This window comes from Pelodiscus sinensis, chromosome 8 (genome assembly GCF_052426305.1).
Source record: "Pelodiscus sinensis isolate ZL-2025 chromosome 8, ASM5242630v1, whole genome shotgun sequence".
Taxonomy (NCBI): domain Eukaryota; kingdom Metazoa; phylum Chordata; order Testudines; family Trionychidae; genus Pelodiscus; species Pelodiscus sinensis.
Window position 1 is genome coordinate 60,587,430 of NC_143059.1, and position 16,424 is coordinate 60,603,853.

Sequence of the window (16,424 nt, forward strand, 5' to 3'; positions counted from 1 at the left end):
GATGGTCCGATTTACGACACTCTGCATTTATGATCTTTTCCATAAGTGCGGAAGGGACCGAAATCCTCAGCCTTGCATTTACGACGGTGTATGACGCCTGTTGTAAATGTGGGCTCAAGTTACAATGCCCCTGACTTGCGACACTATTCCCGGAACCGATCGCGTCGCAAGTCGGGGGCATCTTATAGTTAACAAAATTCACCGATAATGACCCTTTCTTTCCTGTGAGGCATACCAAAATGACAATGTAATGACACCACCACACACACACAGTTGAAGGATATCTTATATTTTTCTTCCTGGCTACAACAAAAGAAAGTGCAGGCTCAGACTCTGAGGGTTAGTGTAATAATGTGTATGTGTAGCACGGGTTGTGTGCTTGCTAGGAGGTGTAGCACAGACTGTGAGTGGGGTATGAGTGCTGACTGTGGGATACAAGTGTGTGTGTAGCCAGACTGAGTGTTCATTGGGGTGTAACAGGCCATGAGTGAGTGGAGTGTGCTATGCAGGCTGTTGTTAGATGAAGGGTGTGTGCTGTCCCAGATAGGGTGTAGCACACTAACAGGTTGTGTGATCAGTGGAGGAGTGGGTGTTACAGTGGCAGTTGCCAGTCCCAGGCACAAATACTGACTTCTTTTCCTGGTGCTCCCCTGCTCACCAGCTTGGGGCAAGGTCCTATTGGGTCACTTCCTAGCACAGCTGTGTTCCCAGCCACTGCTCTCCCACTCCAGCTGGCTGATGTCACAATGCCCTGGCTGTGTGCAGAGACTGTGGGTGGTAGCTGCCTTAGCAGAGCCTGTCCAACTGTGGAGCTTATCCAGCAGCAGGAGCCACGTGGCACACTGGGGCATAGGGGAGGGCTCTGGGTAAGGATCCGTGGACCTAGTGCCCATGCCCAGCCCACAGTCTGTTCTGAGTCCAAAACTGCCAGCTGACCCTTATAGCGTAGGGCCCAAGCCTGCTCCCAGTTGACCCTGGGAGCTTTGCAGGGACTTCAACAGCAGGAAGCCTCAGCACCCCCACCGCAGGGCTGGCAAACTTCAGCTGCCAGAGAAATCAATAACAATGCCCCACTCTGCCAGCAGTGGGAGTGTCTTCACCATGGCCAGCGGTGAATGTTCAGTTCCAGCCAGTGCTTTTAATCAGGCTCCTGAGCTGTGACTTCCTGTGTGTGGCACACCTGAATTTCTCTGATCTTTTTTATGCCCATAGCATAATCTGCACTATAGTATCTTATATTGACTTCCAGAGGCTACTAGCCACATTGTACTAGATAGCAGCTAAGAATAAATTCCTGGCTGTGATATCCTTAAAAACCTCTTCAAAGTAGATTTGCCCCCTAAGTATAATGCCATTTTTACCTGCACCCTTGTGGCTAGTGAATGAAAGTCCAAGAAAAGGTGTGATGGATGGGAGGAGTCAGTTTCAGTTACAGTGCACAGGGAGGTTTAGCACAGAGGAGTTTAACCAAAGGAAAAACCGAAACAGGCAAAACTTGTTTCATTTCAGAGTTCTTTCCCTCTCTTCTCATTGGCTCTCCTTGCTCCCTGCCAACACTTCCTGGATACCCATTGTTCTGGTTTTATCGTTTAGTTACTGAATACTGGGATGTTTAGAAATGAGTAGTACCCTTCTCATCCATTACATGCCTCCCAAATCACAGATGGTGCTGGGTAGGCTGGTCCACATTCGCTGTGATTTCTTCCTGGAGTTATAGGAGAAATCATAGCTCATAAGATACACGCACATCCTAAATTAACGCTAGAATACATGATAACTAAACAAGATTTCCCACATTCAAGGAATACAATGACTTAGATTACAGAGATAGTTTTAACTAGATGAGTCTCGGAAACTCTCATGGGAGAGTGCGTCAGCCACTTTTTCAGAAGCTATAGCCTTGATAAAAGGTAATTTAATGACATAGAAGAATCCTAAATTAAAAATTGTGGGCTGAGCTAAGACCTTGGTTCCTGCAAACAATTCCTCCTAGACATCTCAGATTGGCAAGGACTCTTTTACTATGTGTACTGTGCTTAGCACAATGCAGCCCATGTCTAGCCATGACTGCTAGGCATTACCACAATGATAATGTGTGAGTCTGCAGGACTCTGTTAACTATTATTATAAACTTTTATTGCCCTAACTTACTCCTGCAGTTTAACTCAAATGAGTTTTTGAACTTCTTTGAAATCGTTACCTAAGGCACACAAAATGATTTTTGTATAATCTGACTCATTACAACAAGCTACAATCCACTGCTTCTCCTTTGTTCTATAGCTATCGAGTGTTAACAGGGGCGGCCCGTGGATGTAGGCAACCTCAGCAGCTGCCTAGGGTGCCACATTTAACGCAGCACCCAATGATGACATCACAACATTGAGGGCTATGGAGGCGGGGGCGCTGATCTTGCATTCCGCCTAGCGCGCCAGTTGCCAGCAGCTCTCCTCGAGCCGCTCCTGAGTGTTAACTATCCATTTCACCTTGCATGGCTTCTTGCAACATGTTAAATCTTTAGGCTAAACAATCTGTTCCACCTTTTATTTAGCTGTGACAAGCTGAGTACTTTTCCCAAACTTAAGGTCTGGTCTAGCCTAAAGAGGAAGGTCGAATCAAGATACTCAACTCCAGGTACATTAATTATGTAGCTGGAGTTGACATACTTTGATTTGAGTTTCCCTGCCATCCCCACAGTGGGAGGCCAACAGAAGCAAATACTCCTGTTGGCTTCCCTTATTCCTCACAGGAGCAGAAGTACCAGCCGTCGATGGGGGCACCCTCTGATCAATATAGTGGGTCTTTACTAGACCTGCTAAATCAAACTCTGGAAGATTGATCATGGCATCATCCATCTTCCTCAGAGTGAAGATGGGTCTTAAGAATGAGTCAGTGCCTTCCATCCATACACAGAATATGCAGTTGCGTAGGGCACTGAACATTTGGGGAACTGCTGGGTCTCAATGTCCACCCAACCACCTCTTCCTAGCCCTGTTCAGTGCTTCTGCTGCCTATAGGATCTAGTTAACTTAAAAGGGAAAAAGCCTGCCAGACCTAATAGCAATAGAGAGGTAGCCATGTTAGTCTGATCTTGCTAAAACAAAAGGAAAAACTATGTAGCACTTTAAAGTCTAACAAGATGGTTTAATAGGTGATGAGTTTTCGTGGGCCAGACCCATTTCCTCAGATCATATTCTGGAAGAGAATTGGCATGACCATATATACCAAAGGAATGCAATGAAAAAAAGTGAACACATTATTAAACTGACTAATCAGATTTAGTACAGAAGGTGGGATGAGGGAGAGGGAGGGAGGGAATAAAAAGAGTGTTCACTTTTTTCATTGTATTCCTTTGGTATATATGGTCATGCCAATTCTCTTCCAGAATATGATCTGAGGAAATGGGTCTGGCCCACGAAAACTCATCACCTATTAAACCATCTTGTTAGACTTTAAAGTGCTACATAGTTTTTCCTTTTGTTTTAGACCTAATAGCAGACATTGAAACTGTGAAAGAGCCATTCAAGTGATAATGAAGCTATTTAGCAGGCATTTTCCAACCCAAGATACATACTGTGAATTTCTGAATTTACTGTATATTTTATATTATATGCTGTATACTGTATATATATATATATTGGCCAGACTGGTCTGTCTGTACGAGAAAGAATTAATGGACGCAAATCAGATATCAGAAAAGGCAACACAGAAACCTGTTGGGGAACATTTTAACTTGCCCAGGCACTCATTAATGGATCTCAAAGTCACTGTACTGTTTCAGGCCAATTTCACAAGCCAACTCCACAGAGAAGCCTTAGAACTTAACTTCATTTACAAGTTTGGTTCTTATAACAGAGGCATGAATAAAGACTTTGGCTGGATGGCCCACTACATTCCACATCCTAATCACATAAAAAACCAAACAATGGGTACTTAAGAACAGTTAGTAGCTTCTCTAACAGCTTCATGTAGCAAAGACACTCCAACTGACTATTTCTTTCCCCTTTTTTCTTTTTTTTCCTTTTTTTCCTTGTCTCCCCCCTCCTCCTCCCATCCCCTTTTTAGTTAGAAACTGGACCTTTAATAACTCCATTCATCTGCAGAAGTGGGTTGTGCCCATAAAAGCTTATGATACCATCTGCATGTTTTGTTAGTCTCTAAGGGTATGTCTACACTAGCTCGTTAATTCGAGCTAGGTAGGCAAATCAGACAACCGGAGTTGCAAATGAAGCCCGGGATTTAAATATCCCGGACTTTATTGGTATGTTCCCGTCCGGCTGCCATTTTTAAATCCCTCTTAGTTCGAACAAACTGCCCGCGGCTACACGTGGCAGTTGAAAGTTAATCTGAACTAAGTCCTTAGTTCGGATAAACTGTTACTCCTCGTGGAATGAGGTGTAACAATTAATCCGAACTAAGAACTTAGTTCGGATTAACTTTAAACTGCCGCGTGTAGCCGTGGCCATATCGTTCGAACTAAGGGGGATTTAAAAATGGCGGCCGGACGGGAACATGCAAATAAAGTCCGGGATATTTAAATCCCGGGCTTCATTTGCAACTCCGGTTGTCTGATTTGCCTACCTAGCTTGAATTAACGAGCTAGTGTAGACATACCCTAAGGCTATGTCTAGACTGTAGAGCTTTTCCAGGATACCTGTACTCCTCTCAGTGAGAGGAAAAAGGGATGTTCCGAAAGAGGACCTTTTTTCCAAAATTTGGCCCCGTGTAGATGGGCCAAATTTTGGAAAAGCCTCTTTCGGAAAAAGATACACAAATTGCGGTTTGCAACTTGCATATCTTTTTCCGACTTTTCTCTGCAGTCTAGACATAACCTAAGGTGCTGCTACAAGACTATTAGTTGTTTTTCAAGTTTTTCTAGTTACAGACTAACTTCACTACCCCTCTGAAGCTTTTGAATTTTACTGTGTTAGTCAATAGGACTTTAGTTTAAAATTTGCTTGAAAACTATTTCATTAGTTTGTTGTTGAAGATCATAAAATCACATCTTTCTAAAACCATCATTCCCTCCCCCCACCAAGCTCTCATTGGGCATAGGAGTATCAGTTTAATAGTACTGTGTAGAGGGCCCCATAAATCTTTGGGATGGTCCTGGAAGGAGTTTTCGAGTAGCTCAAAAGTTTGTCTCACTTAGCAACAGAAGCTGGTCCAGTAAAAGAGATCACCTCACCCACCTTGTCTCTGTAATATCCTGGGACCAACATGGCTATAACATCGCTGGAAATTTAATACAACGTCCAACTTAGTTTCATGTCGTATTGGGTCACTACAGTGGAACACAGCTGCCGTTTACAACCAGCTTTGAACACCTCACAGAAGCAGCCTACGACACTTGGGGCCATGAAGAGATGAAGGATGTATTGTCCCATAGAAAAGAACAAGAGCAATATGTTGATATATTAAAATTTAATTCCCGACTCTTGCTGGCTCGGAATCCCTTCCTCTTTCTTTCCTCAGGGCTTGGGTAAGGTTGCTGTGCCACAGCAGAGCTGCACTTCAGAGTTGGACAGAACCGCAGTGACTCCAGATGCATAATTCATAAAGTACCTTTGGGATTACAAGAATCATGAACAAGTAAGTTCTTGCTCAACATGGGAAAGTTGGTGTATTTCCTTTGTCTTTAGTAAACTTACTTCTGATATACACCAGCACCAGTGAAGTCACAAGAAGGCCCATCTATCTTTATAACATGTCTGCACTGATGTCTCTGCAATACATTATGTGCTCATAGAGTTCTGTGCTCGGGACAGCACTGTTCCAGCACAGATACTTGTATTTAAGGGAATTACTCTCATGGTGGTAGAGTTAGGTCCTGTTTTTTCACTTCAACGTCCATCCTTATTTGTGGCATAAGGTACTAGTGAGCATATATATGGGTGGCAGAAACAGCCTTTATTGAATAACTGCAATGCTGGTGCTTTTTAGTGTATACCCTGACCCTACGGCTCTTACTGCTAAGTAGTCATTCCTAATATGTAGCTGGTACTTCAATTTTTGAGGCTGTAGCTCTTTTCGTACTTGCTTATTGAGGCAGTTCCTTTGCTTCATTTATGTTATTATCTTAAAGGTTTTTTTTTTTTTTACACTGTGATCATACCCTTCCCATGAATTGTAGATTGTATTTTCAAGACTGTAACATGTTAGCTTCTGCCATCTCTTCTCCTGCTTTATTCTCCATTATTTGTCATCTTTATTGCTTTTTAAATTTTCTTTATTTCTCAATGCAATCTGTAAATTTTTCAGATAGACCATTAGAACATAAAACTGGCCATACTGGTCAGGCCACTGGTCCATCTAACCCAATGTACTGTCTTCTGACGGTAGCCAGTGCCAGATGCTCCAGAGGAAATGAACAGAACAGATGACAGAACAAAGAGCAACAGTCTCAAGTTACAATGAGGGAGTTGTAGGTTGGATATTAGGAAAAACTATTTCACTACAAGTATGGTGAAGCACTAGAATGGGTTGCCTAGGGAGGTGGTGGCATCTCCATCCTTAGAGGTTTTTAATTCCTCGCTTGACAAAGCCGTGGATGGGATGATTTAGTTGGGATTGGCCCTGTTTTTAGCAGATGGTTACAGTCTCTTCCAACTCTATGATTCTATGAACAGAACAAATTTTGAGTGAACCATCCTTTGTCGTCCCGTCGCAGCTTCAGTCAGTCAGTGAGTTAGGACCATCAAGAGCATGGATTGTGTCTCTGACAATCTTGGCTAATCACTATTCATGGACCTATCCTCCCTAAACTTAATTAAATATTTTTGAATACAGCGTTATTTTTGACCTTTGCAACAAGTTCCACCAGGTGACTGTGCATTGTGTGAAGTACTTCCCAGTGTTTGTTTAAACCTGCTGCCTATTCATTTAATTGAGTGATCCCTGGTACCTCTCTTATGTAATAGAATAAATAACACTTTCCTATTCATTTTCTCTATCGTTTATAACTTTATAGACCTTTTTCCAGGCTCATACACAGGAATTTCTGTGTGGGGAGGATGCTTTTTTTGTAAATATGGGCTGCAATTTGTTTAAATAGAAAAGAGTTCAAAATAGTCAAGCAATGAGTGTGCACAAGAGAGGTTAATGAAAAATTGGAGTGGAAACAGTGATTGATAAAATGATTTTGTTATAACATACTAAAAATGTATGTAAAAAGGTTTTATAGAGATTTCCTTTGCAAATCTTGCTGAAATATCATAAGTGAAAAACAATATTCCAAAATATTCTAGTGTTCATCTTCAAGGTTTTTCAGTTCAGACTATATATAGGCTAAAACAAAATACAGGACTATGTAGCACTTTAAAGACTAACAAGATGGTTTATTAAATGATGAGCTTTCGTGGGCCAGACCCACTTCCTCAGATGAAACCGGTTTGATCTGAGGAAGTAGGTCTAGCCCACGAAAGCTCATCATCTAATAAACCATCTTGTTGGTCTTTAAAGTGCTACATAGTCCTGTATTTTGTTTCAGCTACACCATATTAACACGGCTACATTTCTATCACTATATATAGGCTAGTAGGAGTGAAATAGATTTTAGGTTGCCCAACACCTGTGAAATGCCCAGCAGGGCCCAATTATATCCTATATCTGGGGTGCCCAAGAAGTCGATTGCGGTCGATTGCGAGCGGTCCACCACTGGATCATGAAGCAGACCAATATCCTGCTTCCCCAGCTGCCAGGAAGAGCTGAGGCAGAATCAGCCTGTCTGGTTGGGCTGTGGCTGTGGTAGCCCAGCCTGAGCCGTGGGAGGGGCTGGTGGCTGCCCCGCTCGTGCCACGGCAGCCCAGCCCCACTCCTGGCCTCACTCCTGGAGGAAGGGGTAGAGAAGTCACCCCCAGCCTTCCACTGGCCAGAGCACGGAGGGGCAACACGCCACCCTAGTCTTCCCCAGACTGGCCAGAATTGGCCCCTTGGGGAACTATACGGGGGAGGGAGAAGGTAGTCACCCCCTCCATCATCTTTTCTTCTAAGCTAAACAGTCCCAGTCTTTTTAATCCTCCCTCATAGGTTGCCATTTCCAATTTTACCCTATACCTTTTCCAATTTTACAATATATGTTTTTGACATGGGGAGACCAGAACTGCATGCAGTCATCAAGAAGTCGGTGTATCATAGATTTATATAGTGGCATGATACTGTCTGTGTTGTTATCTTTTCTCTAATGGTTCTTAACATTTTATATTTTTTGAAAGCCTCTACACTTTAAGCAGGTGGTTTGAGAGAACTATCCACGATGACTCGGAGCTCTGTTCCTTGAGTGGTAATTCTGAACCCATTGTTATGGATTATGTTTTCCAAGTGCATTACTTCACACTTAAAACATTGAATTTCACCTGCCATTTTGCTGCTCATTCAGTTTTTAGGATCTCGACTCTTCACAGCCAGCTTCAGACTTAATTATTTTGAATAATTTCACATCAGCTGCAAACTTTGCCATCTCACTGTTTTCCCCTTTTCCTGAATTATTATTAAATACATTAAACAGTCCCGGTCCCTGTACAAATCCCATATTGCAAGTATAATTCCATCTATCCCAAGAGGTGAGACTTTTCCCTGGTGTATAGTTTCTTCTGGCATTTCATTGCAGTTTGTTGTTCCATTTTTTTCAGGTTATTCTATAGTCAGGAATTTAATTATGGTGAACATTTCACTCTGATCTAGATTTTCCTTTATGGCACGTCTAGACTACATGCCTCCATCGATGGAGCCATGTAGTCTAGATGTGCCCTTAGAAAACTAATTGAGGCACTGTGATCACCTTTATAACCTTGCTGATTTTGCCTGATGTAAACAGAGATGGTTACCTCAGTGCGGTATTTGTAACTAATAGGAAATACTTAGAATGCTGCAAATACAGAAGCAATAGTAACTTTGGCATGATCTAAAGCCTAAATATAATTGAGCAAGGGCATTATCTCAAACAGTGGGCTAAGGCATAAGAGGGCTTATGTATGTTTTTCAGTAATGTGAAAATAATGTATGCATATCTGACACGTGTTTTCCCTGGTTATAACATTAATACATCATATAGAACTTAATGTTTCTTTCTGGGTATCTTCTTATAACTATACAAAAAAACCCACCCTTGTTATTTAGGTGTGTATTTAGAAAAAAATCTATTGCATGGTATTGCGTCATAGAAAAAGTGACAATTAAAACAGAAATATAGTACATGCTCTTCTTGATTCCACTGGCATAACATAGTTCACATGGCTGCAGTGATGTTACTCTGAGTTAACACTGCTGTCATAGAGAAATTTGGCCCATGAGCTGAGTTCTATGAGTGGTTAATATTGATTCTTAGAAATGTAGCAGATATTAGACATGAACCAGTTAACCAATATTGTTATATAAGTTCACACAGATGTTCAGTTTCTTTCAAACAGGTACAGAGAAAGCATGCAACCAAATCAAAACACTGTGGATGTATGGAACAGTCTGATACCTGGATACACAGGTAAACAATATATTTTGCCAAATTCTGACCTTCTTTCTCAGGATGGAGGAGAACATCTTTTCCTGCCTCAGCAGCTCCAGGGATGGGGACAGGGGAGAGGCGCCTCTCCTTGACACAGCCCTGGGGCTAGGGGAGTGCTCTCTCCCTGCTGCAACCCTGGAACGGAGAAGTAGAGATGGCTTTTCCTATCACAGTGCCGAAGCTGTGCCGCAACCCTGGAGTTGGGGAGTTAAGTGCATGGCCCTTGGTGGCCTCCTGGGCAGCCACATAGCCTCACACCTTAGAGGGAATGTAGGCTCACACCCCATCTGATTTACATCAGATTCTTACTTCTATTTCTTTAGCATTTAAAATAGCCATAGATTCAAGTTTAAAGAAATACATAGTTGTGCTCTACACATCTAGTTTTTATAAAGGAAATAAGTTATTACATGGTAAAAGTCAGTTTCGAGGGTTGGTCTCCTATATAAAAGACCTTCATCTACTTCTTATAATGCAGAAGTTCATTTTAATTGCAGTCCAAATTTCCTTCCAAATGAAATGAAGGATCTGAAACTGCATTTTCAAACCATCTTTGTAAAAGAAGGACTATAAACAGAAAAGCATTTCATACTACTGTTCAGATTGACTTTTTGGGACAATAAAGGGAGTAGTTGCTAGCAGAATTAATATGTCATAAGAGGATTGTACTTGCATAGCCCTTGTCAAAATGTGGTTTGTATCTAAGGTCACATGAGATCATTGTTGTGACCATCTATATAATAGTGTGTGTGTAATTTGAAGAACTAAGAATGTCAGTTAACGTTCTATGTTTGTTTGATAATTTCACTCTGTAAATGCTTGCAATATGTCCCATTCAGTCTTATGAACAATTAGAATGTATTCTGCTTACTCTTTTAGGCTACATCCCCCAAAGATTCTACAGAATTGGTACTACTTATGGAGATGACTCAATGGCATGTATGACCTCCTTCCATAGTGCTACTCAAAGAAACAAAGAAACGGTGGATGAGCTGAAACACATAGCAGCCACTACACCCAAACTTCCACCTATTTGCTCCAATGAAGATGTTTTACAAGCACTTTATGAGTATAATTATAAACACCATCCTCATGTGCTAGGTACTGTATTTAAGTTGTAATGAATTTGATTTCAGCCAAACATTCAATTAATGTTACTCGTACAATGTGAATTATAATTACAGTGTTCAGGGACATAGGAAGAGCCAAATTTTGTCTTCAGTTGCTAGCACATTGCTCTGAATTCAGTGGGAGTTACACACACATGCATTCAGTGACAGAATTTGACCCTCTGTGTTATTCATTTTTCTGCTATATCTTGGGTATTTCTCTAATAAGAATAGGTGTGTGTATCTATATATTTAAGGGTATAGACTCATTGTGATGTCGAATGATTTACATTGAGGCTTGCATCAGTTGTAATTGTTATCCAGAAATCCTTCCATTAATGGGGTTCTGAATACACTCATGCAATAGTATGCTCTCAACTTGTACTACTTTCTAAAAATCTGAAGCCAATGTTTTCAAACCTGGCAAACTAAACTTAGAGTAAAACTGGTCTGCTGTTTAGAGGAGCTGAGCACCTGTTTCTCAGACTGACTATAGTAGGAACTACAAATGCTCACCATCCCTGAAAAACTCAGCTTGTCTGGGAATCTAATGTTAGTCACTCAGATTTGAAAATTTTGGCCTCCTTTTCTGAATCTTGATTCTGCCACCTTCACTCATGCTGATGGCTAACTTCTCCTGCAAGTGGTCTCACGCTTTCTCTCAGTGATACTGTGCTACTCAGTGTGACAGAGGCTGGCACCAAACCCCAAAGCCTGAACATGACTCCAAATGCTGTGACCCAGTCTGAGTTCAAACCTCGTTGCCCATCCTAGATTCCTGATTACCAGCTGCCACGAGCTACCATTTCTCATCTGATCAGAAGTGTTTTGGGACTGTAAAAGATGTTCAGAACTTCCTCCTGCAGTTACCTTAGAAAGCCCTTAATGTCATCAGATAGAATGTTCCTGAGTGACAGTTCTGAACTGTCACTTGCACCTTTCTTCCGAAGTCCTGTCATAGCATCAGGAAGGATTGATTCAAGAGTGAGGAAGAATTACAGGATATGGCCCCATAAAGAAGAAAAATCACCTCTAGGCCGCACTAAGGGGCATGTCAAAAGTTGTGAGACCCACTCTCAGTGATACAAAGTGGCCATTGAGCATTTTATGAACCAAGTCAACTGGGAACATTTGTTCCAAGGCATTTATTGTATATAACATTTAAATTATTTCTTATACAGCCTCTCCCCGAGTTACGAACGAGTTACGGACCAAACACTTGGCTATAACTCGATCTGTTCGTAACTCGGACCCCATTGAGTTACATAGCGACCTTGCTGTTTGTAAGCGCGGGTTGTGTTCGTAACTGAGGGACCACCTTTATGACCGCTCCATGGGAGCATTGGTCGTAAATGTGAACGGTCGTAATTCGACCATTCGCAACTCGGGGATCGGCTGTACTCTACAGCATCAGTTCTCAAACTTCAATACACCCTGACCTTCTTCTGACAACAAAAATTATTCAGTGACCCCAGGAAGGGAAACTGAAACCTGAGACTGCCTAAGCCCCATTGTTGCATGTGAGGGGCCAAAGCTGAAGCCCCTCACCTGACCTTAAGCCTGCCACCCAGGGCCGATGCCCTTAAACTTTGGCCCTCAGCAATGGGATTTGGCTGCAGCAAGTCTAATGCCAGCCCTGGTAGCCCCATTAACAGGGGGTCATGGCCTGCTTTGGGGTCCCACTCACTGAGAGTTTGAGAACTGCTGCACTATGGTTGATATAAGCAGGTATTTTCTTAGACAGTGAGATGTAATTTTGAGGTGGTATCTATTCAATCATTTTGCAGGTACTATAGAAACTAAGAGACATTTCCTAGAGCCTCCTATTCCTGGCTGGACTGGGTTTGTGCCTAGAGCAAGGGTCACTGAACTGGGATATGGAATTCGTTACCATGAAATGGCAAAAAAGTGTTTTCAGGATTTTAAGAACATAGTAAATAAGGTCCACTGCGATCCATCCAACAATTTACACAAGTAAGTTTTTACTAAAATATATCAACTGAAAAGTGCAATATAAGATGGTGATGATGATCAATTGTATGGTGAAGTAGAGCCAGAAATAAATGTAACCTCACCAACTACTAAAGCAATCAAAGGGAGCAGGACAAGTAACAGGTTTATGTAGACTGTAGGTGCTCTCCTGGGGTACATCTAAACTACATGCCTCCGTCGACGGAGGCATGTAGATTAGCCAGATCGGCAGAGGGAAATGAAGCCGCGATTAAAATAATCGCGGCTTCATTTAAATTTAAATGGCTGCCCCGCTCTGCCGATCAGCTGTTTGTCGGCAGATCGGGGCAGTCTGGACGCGCCGCGCTGACAAAGAAGCCTTTCTTGATCGGCACAGGTATGCCTCGTGAAACCAGACTGCCCCTATCTGTCGACAAACAGCTGCGCGTCCAGACTGCCCCGATCTGCCGACAAACAGCTGATCGGCAGAGCGGGGCAGCCATTTAAATTTAAATGAAGCCGCGATTATTTTAATCGCGGCTTCATTTCCCTCTGCCGATCTGGCTAATCTACATGCCTCCGTCGACGGAGGCATGTAGTCTAGACACACCCCTGGGGCATGAGTGGTAGGAATCTGTGTAGTAGAGCATAGGTACTATAAAGCATATGTTTTTTGAAAATGACTACAGCATACAGTGTATTATTCATAATAGAATTTTAAAACCTTCCTTATCTAGAGGAGGCACTGAACAGAGACAGCGCATGAGACCTACTGTACACAGGAGCACATTGTCATATTTTGGCTATGCTGATATTTAGACCTTTTGGCTATGTCTACACTGGCACCCTTTTCCGGAAATGCTTAAAACGGAACAGTTTTCCGTTATAAGTATTTCCGGAAAAAGCGCATCTACATTGGCAGGATGCTTTTCCGGAAAAGCACTTTTTCCGGAAAAGCATCCGTGCCAATGTAGACGCGCTTTTCCGCAAAAAAGCCCCGATCGTCGTTTTCGTGATCGGGGCTTTTTTGCAGAAAAGAAATCTGTGCTGTCTACACTGGCCCTTTTTCGGAACAGTTATCCAGAAAAGGACTTTTGCCCGAACGGGAGCAGCATAGTTTTTCCGGAAAAGCACTAATGATTTTACAGTAGATCGTAAGTGCTTTTCCGGAAATTCAAGGGGCCAGTGTAGGCAGCTGGCAAGTTATTCCGGAAAAGCGGCTGATTTTCCGGAATAAGTGGCCAGTGTAGACACAGTCTTTCTGTTCACCACTAGAACCACAAACATTTAAAAGAAATTGTATGAAACCCTGTGGGTAATCCTTCTTCAAGTACTTCCAGTACTTCCTGCTGTATTCTGGATCTACGGCCTTCCTGACAGTGGTATCAGGTACTGGTGTAGCTGAACTGGCACAAACATCTAGTCAATTTTCATCATTGTTTCCACCAATGCCGCGTATACCAGTAGCTGAAATGTTAGTGTGGAAAGGGTTTATATTCTGCAGCCTGGAGTGTTCTGACAATTCATTGTTGCTGTGAGGAAAACCTCTTGGGAAAGTAGCTTTTTAATCCAGAAAAAGCACAGAAAGTGACTACTCATTTGGATATTTAATAAAAAATCTCTGATTCTTTTTCTACGTACCTGACACTTGCATTGCCACTGCAATTTCAGTTTTGCCTCTGAATTAAGAGTAGACAAAGCCTTAGTAGCTGTCAGCAAGAAGCAGGCCAAGTGAGTCTGTTTTTTTTTTCGCAAGGTGGGCAGGAGAGTTTGTCTGTACCACTAGAAGCAGAATGGGCCAGGTCTCTTACTGACTAGGAAAGTATTTTGGAGTTGAGCAGGGAGAAGTGTGTGACTATGAAAATTTGGGAGTTTGAATTGCCACCGAGAGGTGTTCAAGGCATCTGAAATGGGGTTTTCTTTCCCTTTGGGAGAGGGAGTATTTCCCTTCTTCACTCATCTCGCTGAGTGACAGATGCTACAACTCTGCAGAAACTTCCGTTATCACCAGGAGGCAGAAGGAACCCCGTGGATTCAATACATCCATTTCATTCCCAGTACAATGCACAACCCTAATTATGACATGTTGCTGCCTATACATACTTGCATGCGTCCCGATACATCATTGCTGAGCATGTGCTCACAACATGAGGCTGTAACTGATGTTTTATGTTAAACTGTAAGGGGGTATAGTGTGTACTGAGTTCTGATTCATCAATTGAAAACATTAAGGGACTTATATTTGCAGTCCCCTCCCCCCTCACTCTCAGCCATGCACCCCATTTTCCTCACAGGTATACCCATGCACCCAATGAAGTTGATTTAGTGGGTGAAATCCTGGCCCCACTGAAATCTATAGGAGTTTGCCATTGACTTCAGCAAGTTCAGGATTTCAGCCAATTATTCTAACTAAAGTTCCTGTGTTACTTCAGTGGCGATCTGCTGTTGATATCAGGTGGAGCCCATATGCCATGTGTAACCGCCACCAGGCAGATTTGAACCTGGGACATGCACACACAGATCTTCCAGGAAAGGCAGTGGGTGTTTGGCATGTGCAAGGAACACCTAAGTGTTGAAGACATGTGGGGAGCACTTACTGAGCAGAACACATGCAGTAGGAAGTCAACTAAGGCCAAGAGAGTTAAAAATTAAGTCTGACAATTATGTAAAACATGGGGACGTATAAACAAATTCTGAAATGTTGCAAGTGAGACAAGATACTTTTGAATTGCAGTTTTGTTTTATTTTAGAGGCAAAAAGGATGAAGTTAAAGTGAGCAAAGGTCCCAGTATAGACCGAAGATTCTACAGGCCAGAAGGGATGCTGCCAAAATACAGTGGTCATATTCCACGTAAGAATTTAGAATTTCTCTCCTTCAAAAACATAAATTTGCTATTGACATGCTGCAGTCCAGCACTGATTTATTATTTATTTGGAATGTTATTACTGTAGCTAATAAGATTGTCTGTTCAATGCTCTGGGAGTCCTTGACAGTCTTTTAAAAGTGTATCTAAATAAACCCATCATATCAAAATTAAATAATGCCGCAACACCATAAATATAATAGAAATGAATGAATCACCTCACACTGTCACTAGTCTACCTCACCCCATCATCCATCTCTTTATAAGAAAGGTAGAAAAGATAAGCCTTCCAGGATTTTCTGAAAGCTGACAAACTTGATCTGTTGCAAAGTGGGGAACTGAATTTAGAGGTTCAGGACTGTAAGGCAGACCAGCCTGCCAGGTCTCCCCTGCCCTCCTTTCTGTTCGACCAGTGAAGCACAGGCAACTTTCACTGACTGTGAGCGCAGAAGTATCTCATTGGACTTCAGGGATTAAACAGTGGGTATTTGTTGCTTGCAGATGAACGTCTTGTCATAGGGAAAACCTTTGGAAACCTGTGCCGAAGCTGCTCTGTATGTTCGCACATGGAGGAGTCCTATGGCGTATATCTCACTAAGAAACATAATGCTGCACTGAAGCTCCAGAAGAACTTGAAATGTAACGTGAGAAGTTGAAATGTGCAATGATGAGGACTTTAGCGACTGATTAAAAACTACTGAAATATCTGAAATGCGCATGTTTTAACTTTTTAGGCTTGATCTTGGTGCTTAATGCTATGTTATCTGAGATGTACAATGTTTGGGAGATACTTCACTTGTGAGGTAAATATGAAGATATGCTTATATACCAGTGTGTTTCAATAGCTATGAAACTAGCACATGCCCAATGTGCCTCAGGTGGAGCATGATCAGGATTCATCACTGAATATGATCTGCTGGTTTCAGGGCTGTGATTAAGTCATCTGGATCAGCTTTGCTAAAGCATTTCCCCTGATGCATCTTAGCATTATTGCTTACAGTTCTC

General features: G+C 42.2%; 1 protein-coding gene across 3 annotated transcripts; it reads left to right on the top strand.

Moving 5' to 3' along the window:
- The first annotated feature begins 791 nt into the window (after positions 1–791).
- SPMIP5 (sperm microtubule inner protein 5) lies at positions 792–16,125 on the top strand. Of its 3 annotated transcripts, none has more exons than XM_075935400.2 (7): positions 792–866; positions 5,150–5,589; positions 9,391–9,475; positions 10,376–10,597; positions 12,393–12,579; positions 15,306–15,406; positions 15,921–16,125. In XM_075935400.2, exons 3-7 carry the CDS (start codon positions 9,418–9,420, stop codon positions 16,073–16,075), a joined length of 723 nt encoding a protein of 240 aa, XP_075791515.1. In that variant the 5' UTR covers positions 792–866; positions 5,150–5,589; positions 9,391–9,417; the 3' UTR covers positions 16,076–16,125. The 3 variants fall into 3 exon arrangements, with proteins under 3 accessions (XP_075791515.1, XP_075791514.1, XP_025039363.1); XM_075935399.2 differs by having other exon boundaries at positions 9,405–9,475; XM_025183578.2 differs by lacking the exons at positions 792–866; positions 5,150–5,589 and adding an exon at positions 5,786–5,869 and having other exon boundaries at positions 9,405–9,475.
- Positions 16,126–16,424: the final 299 nt, after the last annotated feature.

What these genes read in the sequence shown, in the direction of transcription:
- SPMIP5 (XM_075935399.2), top strand. An exon ending in TCTGATACCTGGATACACAG is followed by an intron (nt 9,476 to 10,375) that starts GTAAACAATATA and finishes TTACTCTTTTAG; the next exon opens with GCTACATCCCCCAAAGATTC. An exon ending in ACACCATCCTCATGTGCTAG is followed by an intron (nt 10,598 to 12,392) that starts GTACTGTATTTA and finishes ATCATTTTGCAG; the next exon opens with GTACTATAGAAACTAAGAGA.